General features: G+C 34.5%; 4 protein-coding genes across 4 annotated transcripts; all 4 read right to left on the minus strand.

The window, feature by feature from the left end:
• Positions 1-7,314: 7,314 nt before the first annotated feature.
• LOC108837088 (uncharacterized) lies at positions 7,315-7,755 on the minus strand. The gene has a single exon (XM_018610159.2). It carries the CDS (start codon positions 7,753-7,755, stop codon positions 7,315-7,317), a length of 441 nt encoding a protein of 146 aa, XP_018465661.1.
• A 4,017-nt stretch (positions 7,756-11,772) lies between these two features.
• Positions 11,773-12,141, minus strand: LOC108830602 (uncharacterized). Its single transcript, XM_018604201.1, has one exon. The coding sequence runs from the start codon at positions 12,139-12,141 to the stop codon at positions 11,773-11,775; it is 369 nt and encodes a 122-aa protein (XP_018459703.1).
• A 1,344-nt stretch (positions 12,142-13,485) lies between these two features.
• LOC108830601 (uncharacterized) lies at positions 13,486-13,848 on the minus strand. Its single transcript, XM_018604200.2, has one exon. It carries the CDS (start codon positions 13,846-13,848, stop codon positions 13,486-13,488), a length of 363 nt encoding a protein of 120 aa, XP_018459702.2.
• A 3,176-nt stretch (positions 13,849-17,024) lies between these two features.
• On the minus strand, positions 17,025-17,387 carry LOC108839147 (uncharacterized). Its single transcript, XM_018611972.2, has one exon. It carries the CDS (start codon positions 17,385-17,387, stop codon positions 17,025-17,027), a length of 363 nt encoding a protein of 120 aa, XP_018467474.2.
• Positions 17,388-17,927: the final 540 nt, after the last annotated feature.

Below are 17,927 nucleotides of genomic sequence, written 5' to 3' on the forward strand. Positions count from 1 at the left end.
TATTCAGAGATTAACAATTCCCAAGGCTTTACGGAGCCCCAAGAATGTGTTGTAGTCCAACGGTTTGGTGAACAAATCAGCAAGTTGCTTTTCTGTTGATACATGCTCTAGGATCACTATTTTCATCTCAACCAATTCTCTCACAAAGTGATGTCTGATGTCCACATGTTTGGTGCGTGAGTGCTGAATAGGATTCTTAGACAAGTTGATAGCACTCATATTATCACAATGTACTAACATAGGGTTAGTAATGATACCATAGTCCACAAGCATTTGTCTCATCCATAGTAACTGAGTGCAGCAACTTCCCAATGCAATGTACTCAGCTTCGGCTGTTGAGAGTGACACACAGTTTTGCTTCTTGCTATGCCATGCCACCATGTTATTTCCAAGAAAGAAACAACCACCAGAAGTGCTATGTCTATCATCCAAGCAACCTGCCTAATCAGCATCACAGAATCCTGCAAGATTCACGTTAGTCTCAAATGTATAATGAAGTCCGAAATCCAGAGTACCTTTCACATATTTTATGATTCGCTTGACTGCATTCAAGTGAGACCCTTTTGGGCAAGCTTGGTACCGGGCACAGATACCCACACTTAAGCATAGGTCAGGGCGACTTGCAGTGAGGTACAGAAGACTTCCGATCATTGCCCTATATAGCTTTTCATCAACTGGTTTACCCTCTTCATCACGAGAGAGTTTGGTTGTAGTGCTCATCGGAGTGTTGGCAATTTTGCTCGTCTGCATCCCAAATCGCTTGATGAGATTCTTGGCATAGGTGCTCTGGGAGACAGTGATCCTATCATCAAGCTGCTTGATTTGTAGGCCAAGAAAATAACTCAGTTCACCGACCATACTCATCTCAAACTCCTTAGTCATAGTTTTGACAAAGTCATCCACCATAGGCATCGAGGTACTTCCAAAGATTATGTCATCCACATACACTTGGACAATCATGATGTCTCTTCCCTTTTCTCCAATGAACAGCGTCTTATCAACACCTCCTCTCTGAAAACCTGTTGCAACAAGGAAGTTCGTCAAGCGTTCGTACCAAGCTCTGGGTGCTTGTTTAAGTCCGTACAAGGCTTTCTTAAGCTTGTATACATGATCCGGGAAGTGAGGATCTTCAAATCCTTTTGGCTGTGTCACATATACTTCTTCTTGTAGAACCCCATTCAGGAAGGCACTCTTCACGTCCATTTGATATAGCTTGATGCGAAGATTACAAGCCATTCCAATCAGCAATCTGATCGATTCAAGACGTGCCACTGGTGCAAAGGTTTCATCAAAGTCAACACCTTCAACTTGCGTGTATCCTTGCCCTACTAGTCGTGACTTGTTCTTGATGACATTCCCTTCTTCATCAGTCTTATTCTTATGTATCCACTTAGTGCCAATGATGTTCACACCTTCTGGTCTGGGAACGAGCTCCCACACTTGCAAGCGAACAAATTGTTCAAGTTCCTGATGCATTGACTCTGTCCAGTATTCATCATCTAATGCCTCCTGTAGAGTCTTAGGCTCGATTTGATAGACAAAGCATTCCAGTTTGTTCATCTTGACGGTGAAGCATGCAAGTCTGACCATCTCCTTGAAATCGATCTGTTTCTTCCTAGTAACTCTCCCATCATAGATCCCTCCAATCACATCATCTGGCGAATGATTCTTATGCACTCTACCTTGGTCCAGTTTTACTTCTAATCTTTCTTGATCATCTTCATCCTCAGATTCATCTTTGATCTGCGCGGTTGTTGGACTGGATTTGCTCGGCTGTGTAGCACAATCAATAGCCTGAGTTACTTGAGTTTGGTAGAAACCGATACTGTCATCAAACACAACATTCACTTTATCCCCAATGAACTTAGTACGATGATTGTATACTCTGTAGGCAGAGCTGTTCGTAGAGTAACCCAGGAACATCCCAACATCACTCTTCGCATCAAATTTGCCCAGATGATCCTTGTCATTTAAGATATAGCAGAGGCATCCGAATACATGCAGATGGCTCAAGTTCGGAGTCTTTCCCTTGAAGAGCTCGTACGGAGTAGTCTTTGTGTTTGGCTTCACGTAAACTCGATTTATGATATAGCAAGCTGTACCAATTGCTTCTGCCCAAAAATTTGATGGTACATTGTTACCACACAGCATGGCTCTAGCCATTTCTTGAAGTGTTCGGTTCTTTCTTTCCACAACACCATTTTGTTGAGGGGTTCTCGGAGCTGCATACTGATGTCTAATGCCTTGGCTCTGACAGAACAATTCGAACTGCTCCTTTTGAAACTCTCCTCCATGATCACTCTTAATCTGAACGATTCCACCCTTCTCTTGTTTGAGCTGCAATGCGAGCACTCGGAAGCTATCCAGAGCATCGGATTTATTTTTCAGAAAGTCAATCCAGGTATACCTAGAGAAGTCATCAACAAGCACAAATATGTATCTCCTCCCTGCGATGCTGTCTGGGGTGATTGGTCCCATCAAATCCATGTGGACAAGTTCCAGAATTTTCTTCGATCTGATTTCTGTAATTTGCTTGTGTTGCACCTTGACTTGCTTTCCTTGACAGCATCCTTTGCATACAGTGGTGGTGTGTTTCTCGAGATCAGGAACACCACGAACCACTTCGGCTTTTACTAATCGAGTCAGACCATTAGTGTTCATGTGTCCCAGCTTCCGATGCCAGAGATCCAATTTCGATTCAGTTGCCGAAAGACATGTAGTCTGAGATGGTTTCCACATGTAACAATTATTTCCAGACCTCACTCCATACAAAACTATGTTTCCATCACCATCCACTGCTCGGCATTCCTTCTTATTAAATATAACTTCCAATCCTTCATCACACAACTGACTCACACTGATGAGATTTGCCTTGAGTCCATCCACATAGTACACATTGATGAGTCGTGGGAGCTCAGCTCTGTCTGTTATCCCTACACCACGGATTTTAGCTTGAGCACCATCTCCAAAAGTCACTTTTCCACCTTTAATAAGCTCGAGCTTCTCAAGATATTCAAGCTTCCCAGTCATATGTTTTGAACATCCACTATCAAAATACCATGGTAACTCTTCTGGAGCATCAGCATCAGCACTCGTATAGGCTACGTTGCTTAGAAACTCTTTCTCATGAAAAGTACTTGAGAAATTACAGGACAGTGTGATTTCCTCCTGAAGATGTGACTCACTCGTTTGATTGTGTGACACAACCGGCACTTTTTCCTTGTAATTTGGGTACAAGTCTCGTTTAGCAATCCATACTCCACCATATATAGTCGGTTCCACATAGCACAGATTCATTCTCCAAGCACGTTGATACTGATTCTGACGAAAGTAGCAAAATCTGACGTGATGACCAAGTTTTCCACAGAAATGACACCCATTCCTCCTCCTCGGATTGTGTGTTTTACGTTTGACTTCATCATTACTGACGACAGCTTTGCCTTTCTCTTGCTTAGTTACCTTGATTTCGTTAGCTGCTTCCTTCACAAAGATTGGTTTCTCAGAGGAAGTTTTGGAGGTAGATCCTTGAAATCCCAGTCCACGGTTAGTACTCGGACACTGTCCAATGGTTAGGAGATGATCCAGAGTTGATGTTCCCACAGAGAGCATTCTGATCTGCTTATGATTCTCAGCTAGTTGACTTTCAAGTAACTTGCTTTTGTCCATCTCCTTCTCAAGTAGCTCACTCAGTTGACCTACTTTCATCTCGAACAGCTTCTGAATTCGTTCCTGTTCAGCCATGGCTCGTTTGACCGATAGTAGCTCTTGATCAGATTCCTTCAGCGGGGAGAGAGGTGAAGTTTGGTTTCCTGGCTTTTCCAACTCCAGGATATTAACTTGAGCTTTCAGCATTGCTTTATCTTTCAGCAATTGTAGATTCTCATGACTCAGTTCAGCAAATTGATTAAACAGTGTTTTATACTCTGTTTCAAGGTCGTGATTCAGCTCATCCTCATCTTCTCTATCTACTGCACTGGCTTCTGTCGTGCTAGTCAAATCAACATCTTGTCCTATTAGAGCCATGAAGTTTAAGTGAAGCTCTTCTCCATCACTTTCACTGTCTGAATCTGTGTCACTGAAACTCATCAAGGATTTCTCCTTCTTCAGGTTGTTAGGACACTCACTACGAGTGTGACCATAGCCTTTGCACTCAATACACTTCAGCTCCTTACGCTTGGTGAGAGGGCATTCGTTGCGAAAGTGTCCATACCCCTCACATTCATGACACTGTAACTCCTTTTTCTTGGAGTTTCTAGATGCATCTTGTCTGGAACCATGATCTGATTCATTCTTCTGGAAACGACCACTTGATCTACTTCCTCCTTTCTCCATTCTCTTGACAAACTTGTTGAAGTTACGTGCCATTAAACCAAGATTCTCTTCAATCTTAGCAACCCTGTCCTCCTCCTTTGATTCAGCAGCAAACGCAATACTCTTCTGGGTATCAGTGAGTCTGTCAGTTTTCTCGAGGTCATGTACCTTCAGAATCCCTGAGAGTTGATCAAACTTCATCTCGTCAGTGTCCACAGCGATGTTTAGCACTGCTTTGTAGGCTTCGAACCGAGGTGGTAAGCATCTTAGTAACTTCTTCACGAGATCTTTCTCTTCGTAATTTTTGCCCAAAACAGAGGATTCACTAGCCAGTTCACTGAGTTTGGATATGAAACCATCAATTGGTTCATCATCACCCATTCGTAGATTCTCAAACCTGGATGCAAGGTGATCAATTCTGGTCCTTCGAACACTGGTGTTACCTTCAAAGTGATTTATCAGGGTGTCCCATGCTTCTTTTGCTGATTCACATCCTTGAATGATCTTGAATTGATCGAGATCAACTGCAGAAAATATGGCAGTGAGCGCCTTTGAGTTAAACTTTGACGCGGCCTTTTCAGAGTCAGTCCACTTATCTTTCTGTTTAGGACCTAACGAGTTGTCCTCCATCAGCACAGTAGGAGCAGACCACCCATCTTCAACTGCAGTCCAAGCATCTTCATCAATACCTGATTATGTGACGCATCCGAGCCTTCCAATGTCCGAAATTCCCTCCATCCAGAATGATAGGCTTATGCAGCGTGATTAGTTCCTTCATCGTGTCCATGAAACTTGCAGGATCTCAACCTGTTAGTAGTATATGATACCACAGAGGTTTCCCGCTCTGATACCAAATGAAAGTTCAGAGACAACCAGTAAAGGAACACAAAACACAATTCAAGAACACTTTCCTTGATTATTAGAAACCTTTTAAACAATCTTCCTAGATCTGTTTAATCCGAATTACTCTCAGTCACAGACGACTAGAGACGGACCAATTTCTAATATGAATGACACAATCGAGCTGCTCAACACAATGCACTCGATCGTCTAACTCTTGACAAGAACACCCTCTTGCTCAAGCTTTTACAATAACGTGCTTAACCTAGATCTGCCCTAGACAATCTAGTTAAGTAGTCCTTACCGAATACTCTATTTTCCTAATATCTCGGTGAATCCAAATCTTCCATTAATCTCTCAACTTGATGTGCAAGCTATATCCTGGAACTAATGAGTATCGCCACGTCATCTTTCCATAACTCTGCCACATCTGCGTGTAACACACAAACTCCTTTGTGTAAAACATCGTCACTCTGTTTCTCTCAATACTTGGCTCTTTTCTTGATCTTACACAAGAGTCGTAGGATTTTTTTTTATATGGCAAGCCTGTGTTTTTTTTTCTTAATTCACTTCAAATAACATCTGTGGAGATGGTATTTCACGGGGAATGTTTTTAACTGAAAAATGATATAAAGTATTCTCAAATCCTCTTAACAAGTTCGTTTTTCTAAATATTGTATACTTTTGAATAACACTGGATTTGATATAGGTTTTATAAATTGTTGATTGAATAACAGAAGCTTTCAAGTAATTTTTAATGACTTTTCATAAATTCTATATTGAATAACAGGGGATTTGAAAAAAAAAATCTAAATCATTGGTTAAATAACAGAGGATTTTAATAAAATCCAACAATTTTCTAAAATTCTTGTTTCAATACACCCCCCTTAGTAATTCGTGAAACGCAAACTACTTTTCAATTATAAAATAAATTAATTTTTGAAGAGAGATAACATGATAGAAAGCTTTTATAATAAGGTTTATTTAAATATAATTGTCTAGAAAATAACCATTTCAAAACAGGCTAACTATATTGGCTCCTTTAGGTGGCGAAATAATTTAGTTATTAAAACACATATAGCAAAATCAAATATTTTTCTTTATAACTATATGCTTCTTCTGATTTAGATAGTAAATGCAAAATTCAATATAGTGATATACATGCTTCAATACAAGTCTTGAGTGTTCACAAGTGAAACCTTATAGTGGATATGTTTCACTATGTTTTACGAGAATAATGGTTTTGGAACTTTCACATATTTTAATAATAAAGTTACAACGTATTTACATCGAAGTAGTCGTAAATACGTTGTAAACATTTACATCGACTTTACAACGATGGACATGTAAAGTCCTCGTAAATGTTACAACGTATTTACATCGAATTTTTACGAGTATTTTACATCGAATTATTTACAACGTCTTTACGTTGAATGTTTACGAGTTATTTACAACGAAGCTTTACATGGCGTTTATGACGAAACCTTTCCTTCTTCTTTACGACAAATTCATTTACTCGTAAATATTACGTGGCGTTTACAACAAATCTTCCTTTACGACGAACGATTAAAAACGAAACGCCTTTCGAGGTTAATTCGTCGTAAAGACCCATTTACGAAGAATTTACAACGAATTCGGCCCTCGTAAAAAATATGTTTTCTTGTAGTGTAGTAGTTATCTTAATTATTATGAGTAAAATGGGTACATAAGTAATAAGGTTACCTAGAAAACAAAAAAAAAATATTTTTGAAGAAAAAACAAAATAAAGGAATATTATTCAGCTTTAGGGAAAATCATGAATTGATTTCTTTCAAATTGTTGTATAATTAGACCTGGATATCAAAATGATCCTCCCGTTTTTTGTTATTTATATTTACTTTTAGATGCAATCCATGTACTTTCCCATATATTAAATAGCATTGTTTATATTTTGTTTAATTTAAGTGTTTTTTTGACATTAAGATTAGTTTTGAATTTTCAAAGGCATGAACCACATGTTAATTTAAAAGAAAATTCGGGAAATTTATTACTTGGAGTGTAACATTAAGATTAGCTCTTAATATAATCATATGTTTGGAGTGTAACACCGTAGAATTTCGCTAAAATATGAAAATAAGTTGTGAAATAAAAACGACATAGCTATTACTTCTATTAATGTAAAATTTATTTTTTGGTAGGAGGAGCTACGCTAGCAACTCTTGAACATTGTTCTTTGAGAGGGAAAAGTGGATAGATTGGAAATTTCGGCAAGCAATTGGCTTCGGCTTCCAAGAATGCTTTGCAACAAGCGGGGCCTATATGTCCGAATTTTCCTACGAGTAAGGATGTATAAATCTCTATAATGCATCCTAGAACATTCATCACTGAAGACCAACATTTTGCTACATCAGGTAATCCTGGAATACCGGGACTTGGTGGGAATGGGAGTGGAAAAGGAACTGGGATGGGAAACTGGGGTAGTTGAGCATTGGCAGAGACTACAAAACCCACAACCACCATCAGGAACCAGACATGTTTTATAGATATTATGAGATAAGGGAAAAGAAGAAATATTTCTTCAAATATATGAGTCTTTATCGAGTTTGTATTTTGATTGATGAACATATTCTACAATCGTTTGTCTATTTATATTGAAAGGAAAGAAGCTATAGAAACGTCTTTGTACTTTGATGTGTAACTTAATTACCTGTTTTCAAATAATACAAAGCAGAAACCGATGAGACAAACATTATTAAATATAACTGGTGGACTCTTAAGTCATGAAAAAAAAACTGATCAGATTAGTCTAAAGTATACAGTTTTGTTTTTCCTCAATACTATTGTTTCAAATCATCTCCCGTCTAAGCTAAATAGCTACATTTCTCGCTCTCTCTTGAAGCTAGGGGTAATCTACCAATTTATAGAGTCTTGATGGTATTTTGGCTCTTTTTCAATTTCTCGCCATCTTTTGAAAAAGTAATCTCCTTAGGTAGAACTTTGGAGACATCTACTTTCACAAATATTTTTGCCTCATCTAGCTTGGCGCAAGCAATGGATTCTGGATGTGGTTTAACTGGGAACCCGACTGTACTTGTGATAAAACTAAGCCCCTCCCATGAATACATATGAAGAGGAATCTTCTCAAGATGAACCCACATAGGAATGGCTTCTTCCTCCTGCTCTTATTCCTCTGCTTTTGGAGACCATTTTGATACTATCATCAGGACTCCCATGATATTCCACATCCCTCGACGAAGTATCTTCTCCCTTGAATTCTGACTTGAGACTTTGAATCTCATCGTCGTTGCATTGACTTCATAAACTTCCACCTTTGTAGAGGGATCACCGTATTTCCAGATCTTATATAGGACCATATGGATCTTAGCCACATGTGGAGCCAGATCGAAATTTTTTACAACAACAAAGTCTTCCCAAAGTGGTGTAGAGTTCTCGATGATCTCATCTGGGATCTCTACCGTGTTAACCCATTCCTTCTTCAGAACCTCAATCCCATACTTCCTCAGCTTTTTCTTATCTTGCGCCGCAAAAATCCAACTCTGATCCATCTTTCTCCGATCGACATCTCCATCCGTACTTCCTTGCTTCACAACTTCAATCAAAAATCTCCTTGATGCCTAGATCATCCCCGGGAGGATCTGTAGGATCCGGCGGAAGAGCCAGATTCATCGCAGAACCACCGTCAAACTCACTCTCGGTAATCGCCAAAATATCGCCTTCGGAATTGCTTAGTAAAACGGCGCATTTAGTAGTCCCTTTTTTTCTATCTATTTGATTCTGCCTTTTATAGTTGTTATCTTAATTAATATGAGTTAAATGGGTACATAAGTAATAAGGTTACCTTGAAAACAACAAAAAACATTTTTACGAAAAAAAAAGAAAAAAAATTATTTACCTTTAGGGAAAATGATGAATTGATTCCCCTCAAATTGTTGTAAAATTAGACCTTAATATGTAAACGATCCTCCCCTTTGTTGTTATTTAATTACTTTTTAGATGCAACCCATGTACTTTCCCATATATTAGATAATATTGTTATATTTTGTAGTTTAATTCAAGTATGTTTTGTAATTAAGATTAGTTTTGAAATTTCAGAGGCATGAACCACATGATTAATTTAAAAGGAAATTTGGGAAAAAGTTTACTTCTAAAATGCTTTTATAGAATCATATATTTGGCGTGTAACACCGTAGAATTTAGATAAAATATGAAAATAAGTTGTGAAATAAAAACGACATGGCTATTACTAGGGCTGGGCGTTCGGGTATCCATTCGGGTTTCGGTTCAGTCCATTCGGGTTTCGGGTTTTCGGGGTTAAAGATTTCAGCCCCATTCGGATATTTCTAAATTTCGGTTCGGGTCGGTTCGGATCTTTACGGGTTCGGTTTGGGTTCAGATAACCCATTTAAAATGTTTTTAAATTTTCAAAATTCATTATATACTTTAAATTTTCAAAATATATAAAAAAGATAATATATTACATATAAATTTTCATAACATATATGTCAAAATACCTTAAATTAACATATAAATTGGTTTTCTTTGAATATTTGGATAAAGAATCAATAGATATTTAACTATTTTGGTGTTTTCAGTATATTTTAGCTATTTTAAACATTTACTTTTGACTATTTCAATATATTTTTCGAGTATTTTGGAAAACTTAAAGGTATCTTATATATTTTAATATTTTTAATATACATTATATATAAAAATAATGTATATATTTAAGTATATAAATTTATTTCGGATACATTCGGGTACCCAAAATACTTCGGTCCGGATCGGGTTCGGTTTTGGTTCTTTAAATACCGAAATTTTGAACCCGTTCGGATATTTAATCAATTTTGGTTCGGGTTCGGTGCTACTTTTTTGGATCGGGTTCGGTTTGGTTTTTCGGGTTCGGATTATTTGCCCAGCCCTAGCTATTACTTCTATTAATGTAAAATCTATTTTGTGGTAGGAGGAGATGGGCTACCAACTCTTGAACATTGTTCTTTGAGAGGAAAAAGTGGATAGATTGAAACTTTCGGCAAGCAATTGGCTTCCGCTTCCAAAAATGCTTTGCAACAAGCGGGGCCTATATGTCCAAATTTTCCTATGAGTATAGATATATAAATCTCTCTAATGCATCCTGGAACATTCACCACTGAAGACAGACATTTTGCTACATCAGGTAATTCTGGAATACCGGGAATTGGTTGGAATGGGAGTGGAAAAGGAAATGAGATGGGAAACTAGGGTAGTTGAGCATTGTCAGAGACTACAAAACCCACAACCACCATTAGGAACCAGACATGTTTAATAGACATTATGAGATAAGGGAAGAAGAAGAAATATTTCTTCAAATATATGAGTCCTTATCGAGTTTGTATTTTGATTGATGAACATATTGTACAATCCTTTGTCGATTTATTTATATTGAAAGGAAAGAAGCTATAGAAACATCTTTGTACTTTTATGGGAAACTTAATTACCTGTTTTCAAATAATACAAAGCAGAAACCGATGAGACTAACATTATTAAATATAACTGGTGGACTCTTAAATCATGAAAAACTGATCAGATTAGTCTAAAGTATACAGTTTTGTTTTGCCTCAATGCTATTGTTTCAAATCATCTCCCTTCTAAGCCAAATAGCTACCTTTCTCGCTCTCTCTTGAAGCCAGGGGTAATCTACCAATTTCTAGAGTCTTGATCGTATTTTGGCTCTCTATATGCTTAAACTCTAAACTATTTTTCAATTATCAATATAAATTAATTTTTGAGGAGAGAGAACATCATAATACAACATTTAATAATATGGTTTTGAGAATAATTCTGTAGAAAATAACCATTTAAACAGGCTAACTACATTGGCCCCTTTGGATGGTGAATTCTTTAAAAGGAAAAAACATTATTTAGAAACAATTTAGTTATTAAAACACATATAGCAAAATGAAATATTCTTCTATATAACTATATGCTTCCTTTGACTTAGATAGTGAATGTACAAGTCAACATAGAGATACACATGTTCGAAGACAAGTCTTGAGTGTTCACAAGTGAAACCTTATAGTGGATAAGTTTCACAAAGATTTTGGTTTTTGGAATTCTCACCTATTTTATACTCAAATTACAACACCAAAAACAATCATGTTTTGATATATAGTATACAAAGGGAAACTAATATATATAGAATTTATTTTAACTAATATGAGTTATATGAGTACATAAGTAATAAGGTTACCTTGAAAAAAAAATATTTATATTTTTATGCAAAAAGCAAAAATAAAGGAATATTATTTAGGTTTAGGGAAAATGATGAATTGATTTCCTTCAAATTGATGATCCTCCCCTTTGTTGTTATTTATATTTACTTTTTAGATGCAATCCATGTACTTTCCCACATATCAAAATAGTATTGTTTTATTTTCTAGTTTAATATAAGTATGTTTTGTAATTAAGATTAGTTTTGAATTTTCAGAGGCATGAATGGTTAATTTAAAAGGAAATTCAGGAAATTTATTACTTCTAAAATGCGTTTTATAGAATCATATATTTGGAGTGTTAGAGCGTAAAATTTAGCTAAAATATGAAAATAAGTTGTGAAATAAAAACGACATAGCTATACTTCTATTAATGTTAAATATATTTTGTGGTAGGAGGAGCTGCGCTACCAACTCTTGAACATTGTTCTTTGAGAGGAAAAAGTGGATAGATTGGAACTTTCGGCAAGCAATTTGCTTCGGCTTCAAAAAATGATTTGCAACAAGCGGGGCCTATATGTCCAAATTTTCCTGTGAGTAAAGATGTATAAATCTCTATAATGCATCCTGGAACATTCATCACTGAAGACCAACATTTTGCTATATCAGGTAATCCTGGAATACCGGGACTTGGTTGGAATGGGAGTGGAAAAGGAAATGGGATTGGAAACTGAGGTAGTTGAGCATTGGCAGAGACTACAAAACCCACAACCACCATTAGGAACCAGAAATGTTTAATAGACATTATGAGATAAGGGAAAAAGAAGAAATATTTCTTCAAATATATGACTCTTTATCGAGTTTGTATTTTGATTGATGAACATATTGTACAATCCTTTGTCTATTTATATTGAAAGAAAAGAAGCTATAGAAACGTCTTTGTACTTTTATGTGAAACTTAATTACCTGTTTTAAAATAATACAAAGCAGAAACCGATGAGACAAACATTATCAAATATAATTGGTGGACTCTTAAGTCATAAAAAAAAAACAGATCAGATTAGTCTAAAGTATACAGTTTTGTTTTGCCTCAATACTATTTGTTCAAATCATCTCCCGTCTAAGCCAAATAGCTACCTTATTCACTCTCTCTTGAAGCCAGGGATAATCTACCAATTTATAGAGTCTTGATCGTATTTTGGCTCTCTATATGCTTAAACGCTACACTATTTTTCAATTATCAATATAAATTAATTTTTGAGGAGAGAAAAGATGATAATACAACATTTAATAATATGGTTTTGAGTATAATTTTGTAGAAAATAACCATTTAAACAGGCTAAATACATTGGCTCCTTTATGTGGTGAATTCTTTAAAAGAAAAAAAAACATTATTTAGAAACAATTTAGTTATTAAAACACATATAGCAAAATGAAATATTCTTCTATATAACTATATGCTTCCTCTGACTTAGATAGTAAATGCACAAGTCAACATAGAGATAAACACGTTCCAAGACAAGTCTTGAGTGTTCACAAGTGAAACCTTATAGTGGATAAGTTTCACCATTTTTCACAATGTTTCACAAAGATTGTTGTTTTGGAATCTCACCTATTTTATACTCATATTACAACACCAAAAACAATCATGTTTTGATATATAGTATACAAAGGGAAAATAATATATATAGAATTATTTTAACTAATATGAGTTATATGGGTACATAATTAATAAGGTTACCTTGAAAACAAAAAAAAAATATTTATATTTTTATGAAAAACAAAAATAAAGGAATATTATTTAGCTTTAGGGAAAATGATGAAATGATTTCCCAAATTGTTGTAAAATTAGACCTGAATATGAAAATGATCCTCCCCTTATGCAACCCATGTACTTTCCCATATATTAAATAGTATTGTTTTATTTTTTAGTTTAATTTAAGTATGTTTTGTAACTAAGATTAGTTTTGAATTTTCAGAGGCATGAACCACATGGTTAATTTAAAAGGAAGCTCTGGAAATTTATTACTTCTAAAATGCTTTTTCTAGAATCATATATTTGGAGAGTTACACCGTAGAATTTAGCTAAAATATGAAAATAAGTTGTGAAATAAAAACGACATAGCTATTACTTCTATTAATGTAAGATCTATTTTGTGGTAGGAGGAGCTGCGCTACCAACTTTTGAACATTGTTCTTTGAGAGGAAAAACTGGATAGATTGGAAATTTTGGCAAGCAATAGGCTTCGGCTTCCAAGAATGCTTTGCAACAAGCGGGGCCTATATGTCCGAATTTTCCTGTGAGTAAGGATGTATAAATCTCCATAATGCATCCTGGAACATTCATCACTGAAGACCAACATTTTGCTACATCAGGTAATCCTGGAATACCGGGACTTGGTTGGAATGGGAGTGGAAAAGGAAATGGGATGGGAAACTGGGGAAGTTGAGCATTGGCAGAGACTACAAAACCCACAACCACCATTAGGAACCAGAAATGTTTAATAGACATTATGAAATAAGGGAAAAAGAAGAAATATTTCTTCAAATATATGAGTCTTTATAGAGTTTGTATTTTGATTGATGAACATATTGTACAATCCTTTGTCTATTTATATTGAAAGGAAAGAAGCTATAGAAACGTCTTTGTACTTTTATGTGAAACTTAATTACCTGATTTCAAATAATACAAAGCAGAAACCGATGAGACAAACATTATTAAATATAACTGGTGGACTCTTAAGTCATGAAAAAAAACTGATCAGATTAGTCTTAAGTATACAGTTTTGTTTTGCCTCAATACTATTTTTTCAAATCATCTCCCGTTTAAGCCAAATAACTACCTTTTCCGCTCTCTCTTGAAGCCAGGGGTAATCTACCAATTTCTAGAGTCTTGATCGTATTTTGGCTCTCTATATGCTTAAACTCCAAACTATTTTTTCAATTATCAATATAAATTTATTTTTGAGGAGAGAGAACATGATAATACAACATTTAATTATATGGTTTTGAGTATAATTTTGTAGAAAATAACCATTTAAACAGGCTAAATACATTGGCTCCTTTAGGTGGTGAATTCTTTAAAAGGAAAAAAACATTATTTAGAAACAATTTATTTATTAAAAAACATATAGCGAAATGAAATATTCTTCTATATAACTAAATGCTTCCACTGACTTAGATAGTAAATGCACAAGTCAACATAGAGATACACATGTTCCAAGACAAGTCTTGAGTGTTCACAAGTGAAACCTTCTCGTGGATAAGTTTCACTATGTTTCACAATGTTTCACAAAGATTGTGGTTTTGGAATCCTCACCTATTTTATACTCAAATTACAACACCAAAAACAATCATGTTTTGATATATAGTATACAAAGGGAAACTAATATATATAGAATTTATTTTAGTTAATATGAGTTATATGGGTACATAAGTAATAAGGTTACCTTGAAAACAAAAAAATATTTATATTTTTATGAAACAAAAAAGAAAAATTAAAGGAATATTATTTAGCTTTAGGGAAAATGATGAATTGATTTCACTCAACTTGTTGTAAAATTAGACCTGAAAATGAAAATGATCCTCCCCTTATGCAACCCATGTACTTTCCCATATATTAAATAGTATTTTTTTATTTTGTAGTTTAATTTAAGTATGTTTTGTAATTAAGATTACTTTTTGAATTTTCAGAGGCATGAACCACATGGTTAATTGAAACGACATAGCTATTACTTCTATTAATGTAAAATCTATTTTGTGGTAGGAGGAGCTGCACTACCAATTCTTGAACATTGTTCTTTGAGAGTAAAAAGTGGATAGATTGCAAATTTCGTCAAGCAATTGGCTTCGGCTTCCAATAAGGCTTTGCAACAAGCACGGCCTATTAGTCCGAATTTTCCTGTGAGTAAGGATGTATAAATCTCTATAATGCATCCTGGAACATTCATCACTGAAGACCAACATTTTGCTACATCAGGTAATCCTGGAATACCGGGACTTGGTTGGAATGGGAGTGGAAAAGGAAATGGAATGGGAAACTGGGGTAATTGAGCATTGGCAGAGACTACAAAACCCACAACCACCACTAGGAACCAGACATGTTTAATAGACATTATGATATAAGGGAATAAGAAGACATATTTCTTCAAATATATGAGTCTTTATCGATTTTGTATTTTGATTGATGAGTACAATCCTCTGTCTATTTATATTGAAAGGAAAGAAGCTATAGTTACGTCTTTGTACTTTTATGTGAAACTTAATTACCTGTTTTCAAATAATACAAAGCAGAAACCGATGAGACTAACATTATTAAATATAATTGGGGGACTCTTAAGTCATGAAAAAAACTGATAAGATTAGTCTAAAGTATACAGTTTTGTTTTGCTTCAATACTATTGTTTCAAATCATCTCCCGTCTAAGCTAAATAGCTACCTTCTCGCTCTCTCTTGAAGCCAAGGGTAATCTACCAATTTATAGAGTCTTGATGGTATTTTGGCTCTCTATATGCTTAAACTCTAAACTATTTTTCAATTATCAAAATAAATTATTTTTTGAGGAGAGAGATCATGATAATAAAACATTTAATAATATGGTTTTGAGTATAATTTTGTAGAAAATAACCATTTAAACAGGCTAACTACATTGGCTCCTTTAGGTGGTGAATTCTTTAAAAGGAAAAAACATTATTTAGAAACAATTTAGTTATTAAAACACATATAGCAAAATGAAATATTTTTCTATATAACTATATGCTTCCTCTGATTTAGATAGTAAATGCACAAGCCAACATAGAGATACACATGTTCCAAGACAAGTCTTGAGTGTTCACAAGTGAAACCTTATAGTGGATAAGTTTCACTATTTTTACAAAGATTGTGGTTTTTGAATTCTCACCTATTTTATACTCCCTCCGTTTCAGAAAGATGCACGTTATTGGAAAAAAAATTGTTTCAAAAATATATATTTTTCATATTTTCAAGGTACTTTTTGTCAACTAATAATGAAAAATTATGTGTTTCAAAAACATTAATTGTATTTCTTGAAATCTTATTGGTTTAGAAATATAGGAAATATAAAATTAAAAAAAACTATGCATTAATAACTAAGTTTTAATGTGTTTTCTTAATAAGTGTGAAAATCCTATAATGTGTATTATTTTGAAACAGAGGGAGTAGTATACAAAAGGAAAGAAATATATATTGTAGTTATGTTAATTAATATGAGTTAAATGGGTACATAAGTAATAAGGTTACCTTAAAAACAAAAAAAATTATATATTTTTATAAAACAAAAAGACAAAATAAAGAATATTATTTATCTTTAGGGAAAATGATGAATTGATTTCCTTCAATTTTTTGTAAAATTAGACCTGAATATGAAAATGATCCTCCCCTTTGTTGTTATTTATATTTAGTTTTTAGATGCAACCCATGTACTTTACCATATATTAAATAGTATTGTTTTATTTTGTAGTTTAATTTAAGTATGTTTTGTAATTAAGAAAATTTTCAGAGGCATGAACCACTTGGTTAATTTAAAAGGAAACTTGGAAAACTTATTACTTCTAAAATGCTTTTTATAGAATCATATGTTTGGAGTGTAACACCGTAGAATTTAGCTATAATATGAAAATAAGTTGTGAAATAAAAACGACGTAGCTATTAATTATATTAATCTAAAATTTATTTTGTTGTAGGAGGAGCTGCGCTACCAACTCTTGAACATTGTTCTTTGAGAGGAAAAAGTGAATATATTGGAACTTTCGGCAAGCAATTGGCTTCGGCTTCCAAGAATGCTTTGCAACAAGCGGGGCCTATATGTCCGAATTTTCCTGTGACTAAGGATGTATAAATCTCTATAATGCATCCTGGAACATTCATCACTGAAGACCAACATTTTGCTACATCAGGTAATCCTGGAATACCGGAACTTGGTTGGAATGGGAGTGGAAAAGGAAATGGGATGGCAAACTGGGGTAGTTGAGCATTGGCAGAGACTACAAAACCCACAACCACCATTAGGAACCAGACATGTTTAATAGACATTATGAGATAAGGGAAAAAGAAGAAATATTTCTTCAAATATATTAGTTTTTATCGAGTTTGTATTTTGATTGATGAACATATTGTACAATCCTTTGGTCTATTTATATTGAAAGGAAAGAATCTAAAGAAACATCTTTGTATTTTTATGTGAAATTTAATTACCTGTTTTCAAATAATACAACGCAGAAACCGATGAGAGTAAGATTATTGATAACATATAACTCGTGGACTTTAAGTCATGAAAAAAAACTGATAAGATTATTCTAAAGTATACAGTTTTGTTTCGCCTGAATACTATTGTTTCAAATCATCTCCTGTCTAAGCCAAATAACTATCTTTCTCGCTCTCTTTTGAAGCCAGGGGTAGTATACTAATTTCTAGATTCGTGATAGTATTTTGCCTCTATATTCTTAAACTCTAAACTATTTTTCAATTATCAAAATAAATTAATTTTTGAGGAGAGTGAACATGATAATACAACATTTAGTAATATGGTTTTGAGTATAATTTTGTAGAAAATAACCATTTAAACAGGCTAAC

The sequence above is a fragment of the Raphanus sativus genome, unplaced genomic scaffold, assembly GCF_000801105.2.
Source record: "Raphanus sativus cultivar WK10039 unplaced genomic scaffold, ASM80110v3 Scaffold2008, whole genome shotgun sequence".
In the NCBI taxonomy this organism is placed as follows: domain Eukaryota; kingdom Viridiplantae; phylum Streptophyta; class Magnoliopsida; order Brassicales; family Brassicaceae; genus Raphanus; species Raphanus sativus.

Excerpts from the sequence above, each read along its gene's own strand:
- LOC108837088 (XM_018610159.2), bottom strand. The coding sequence starts at position 7,755 with ATGTTCATCAATCAAAATACAAACTCGATAAAGACTCATATATTTGAA.
- LOC108830602 (XM_018604201.1), bottom strand. The coding sequence starts at position 12,141 with ATGTCTATTAAACATTTCTGGTTCCTAATGGTGGTTGTGGGTTTTGTA.
- LOC108839147 (XM_018611972.2), bottom strand. The coding sequence starts at position 17,387 with ATGTCTATTAAACATGTCTGGTTCCTAATGGTGGTTGTGGGTTTTGTA.
- LOC108830601 (XM_018604200.2), bottom strand. The coding sequence starts at position 13,848 with ATGTCTATTAAACATTTCTGGTTCCTAATGGTGGTTGTGGGTTTTGTA.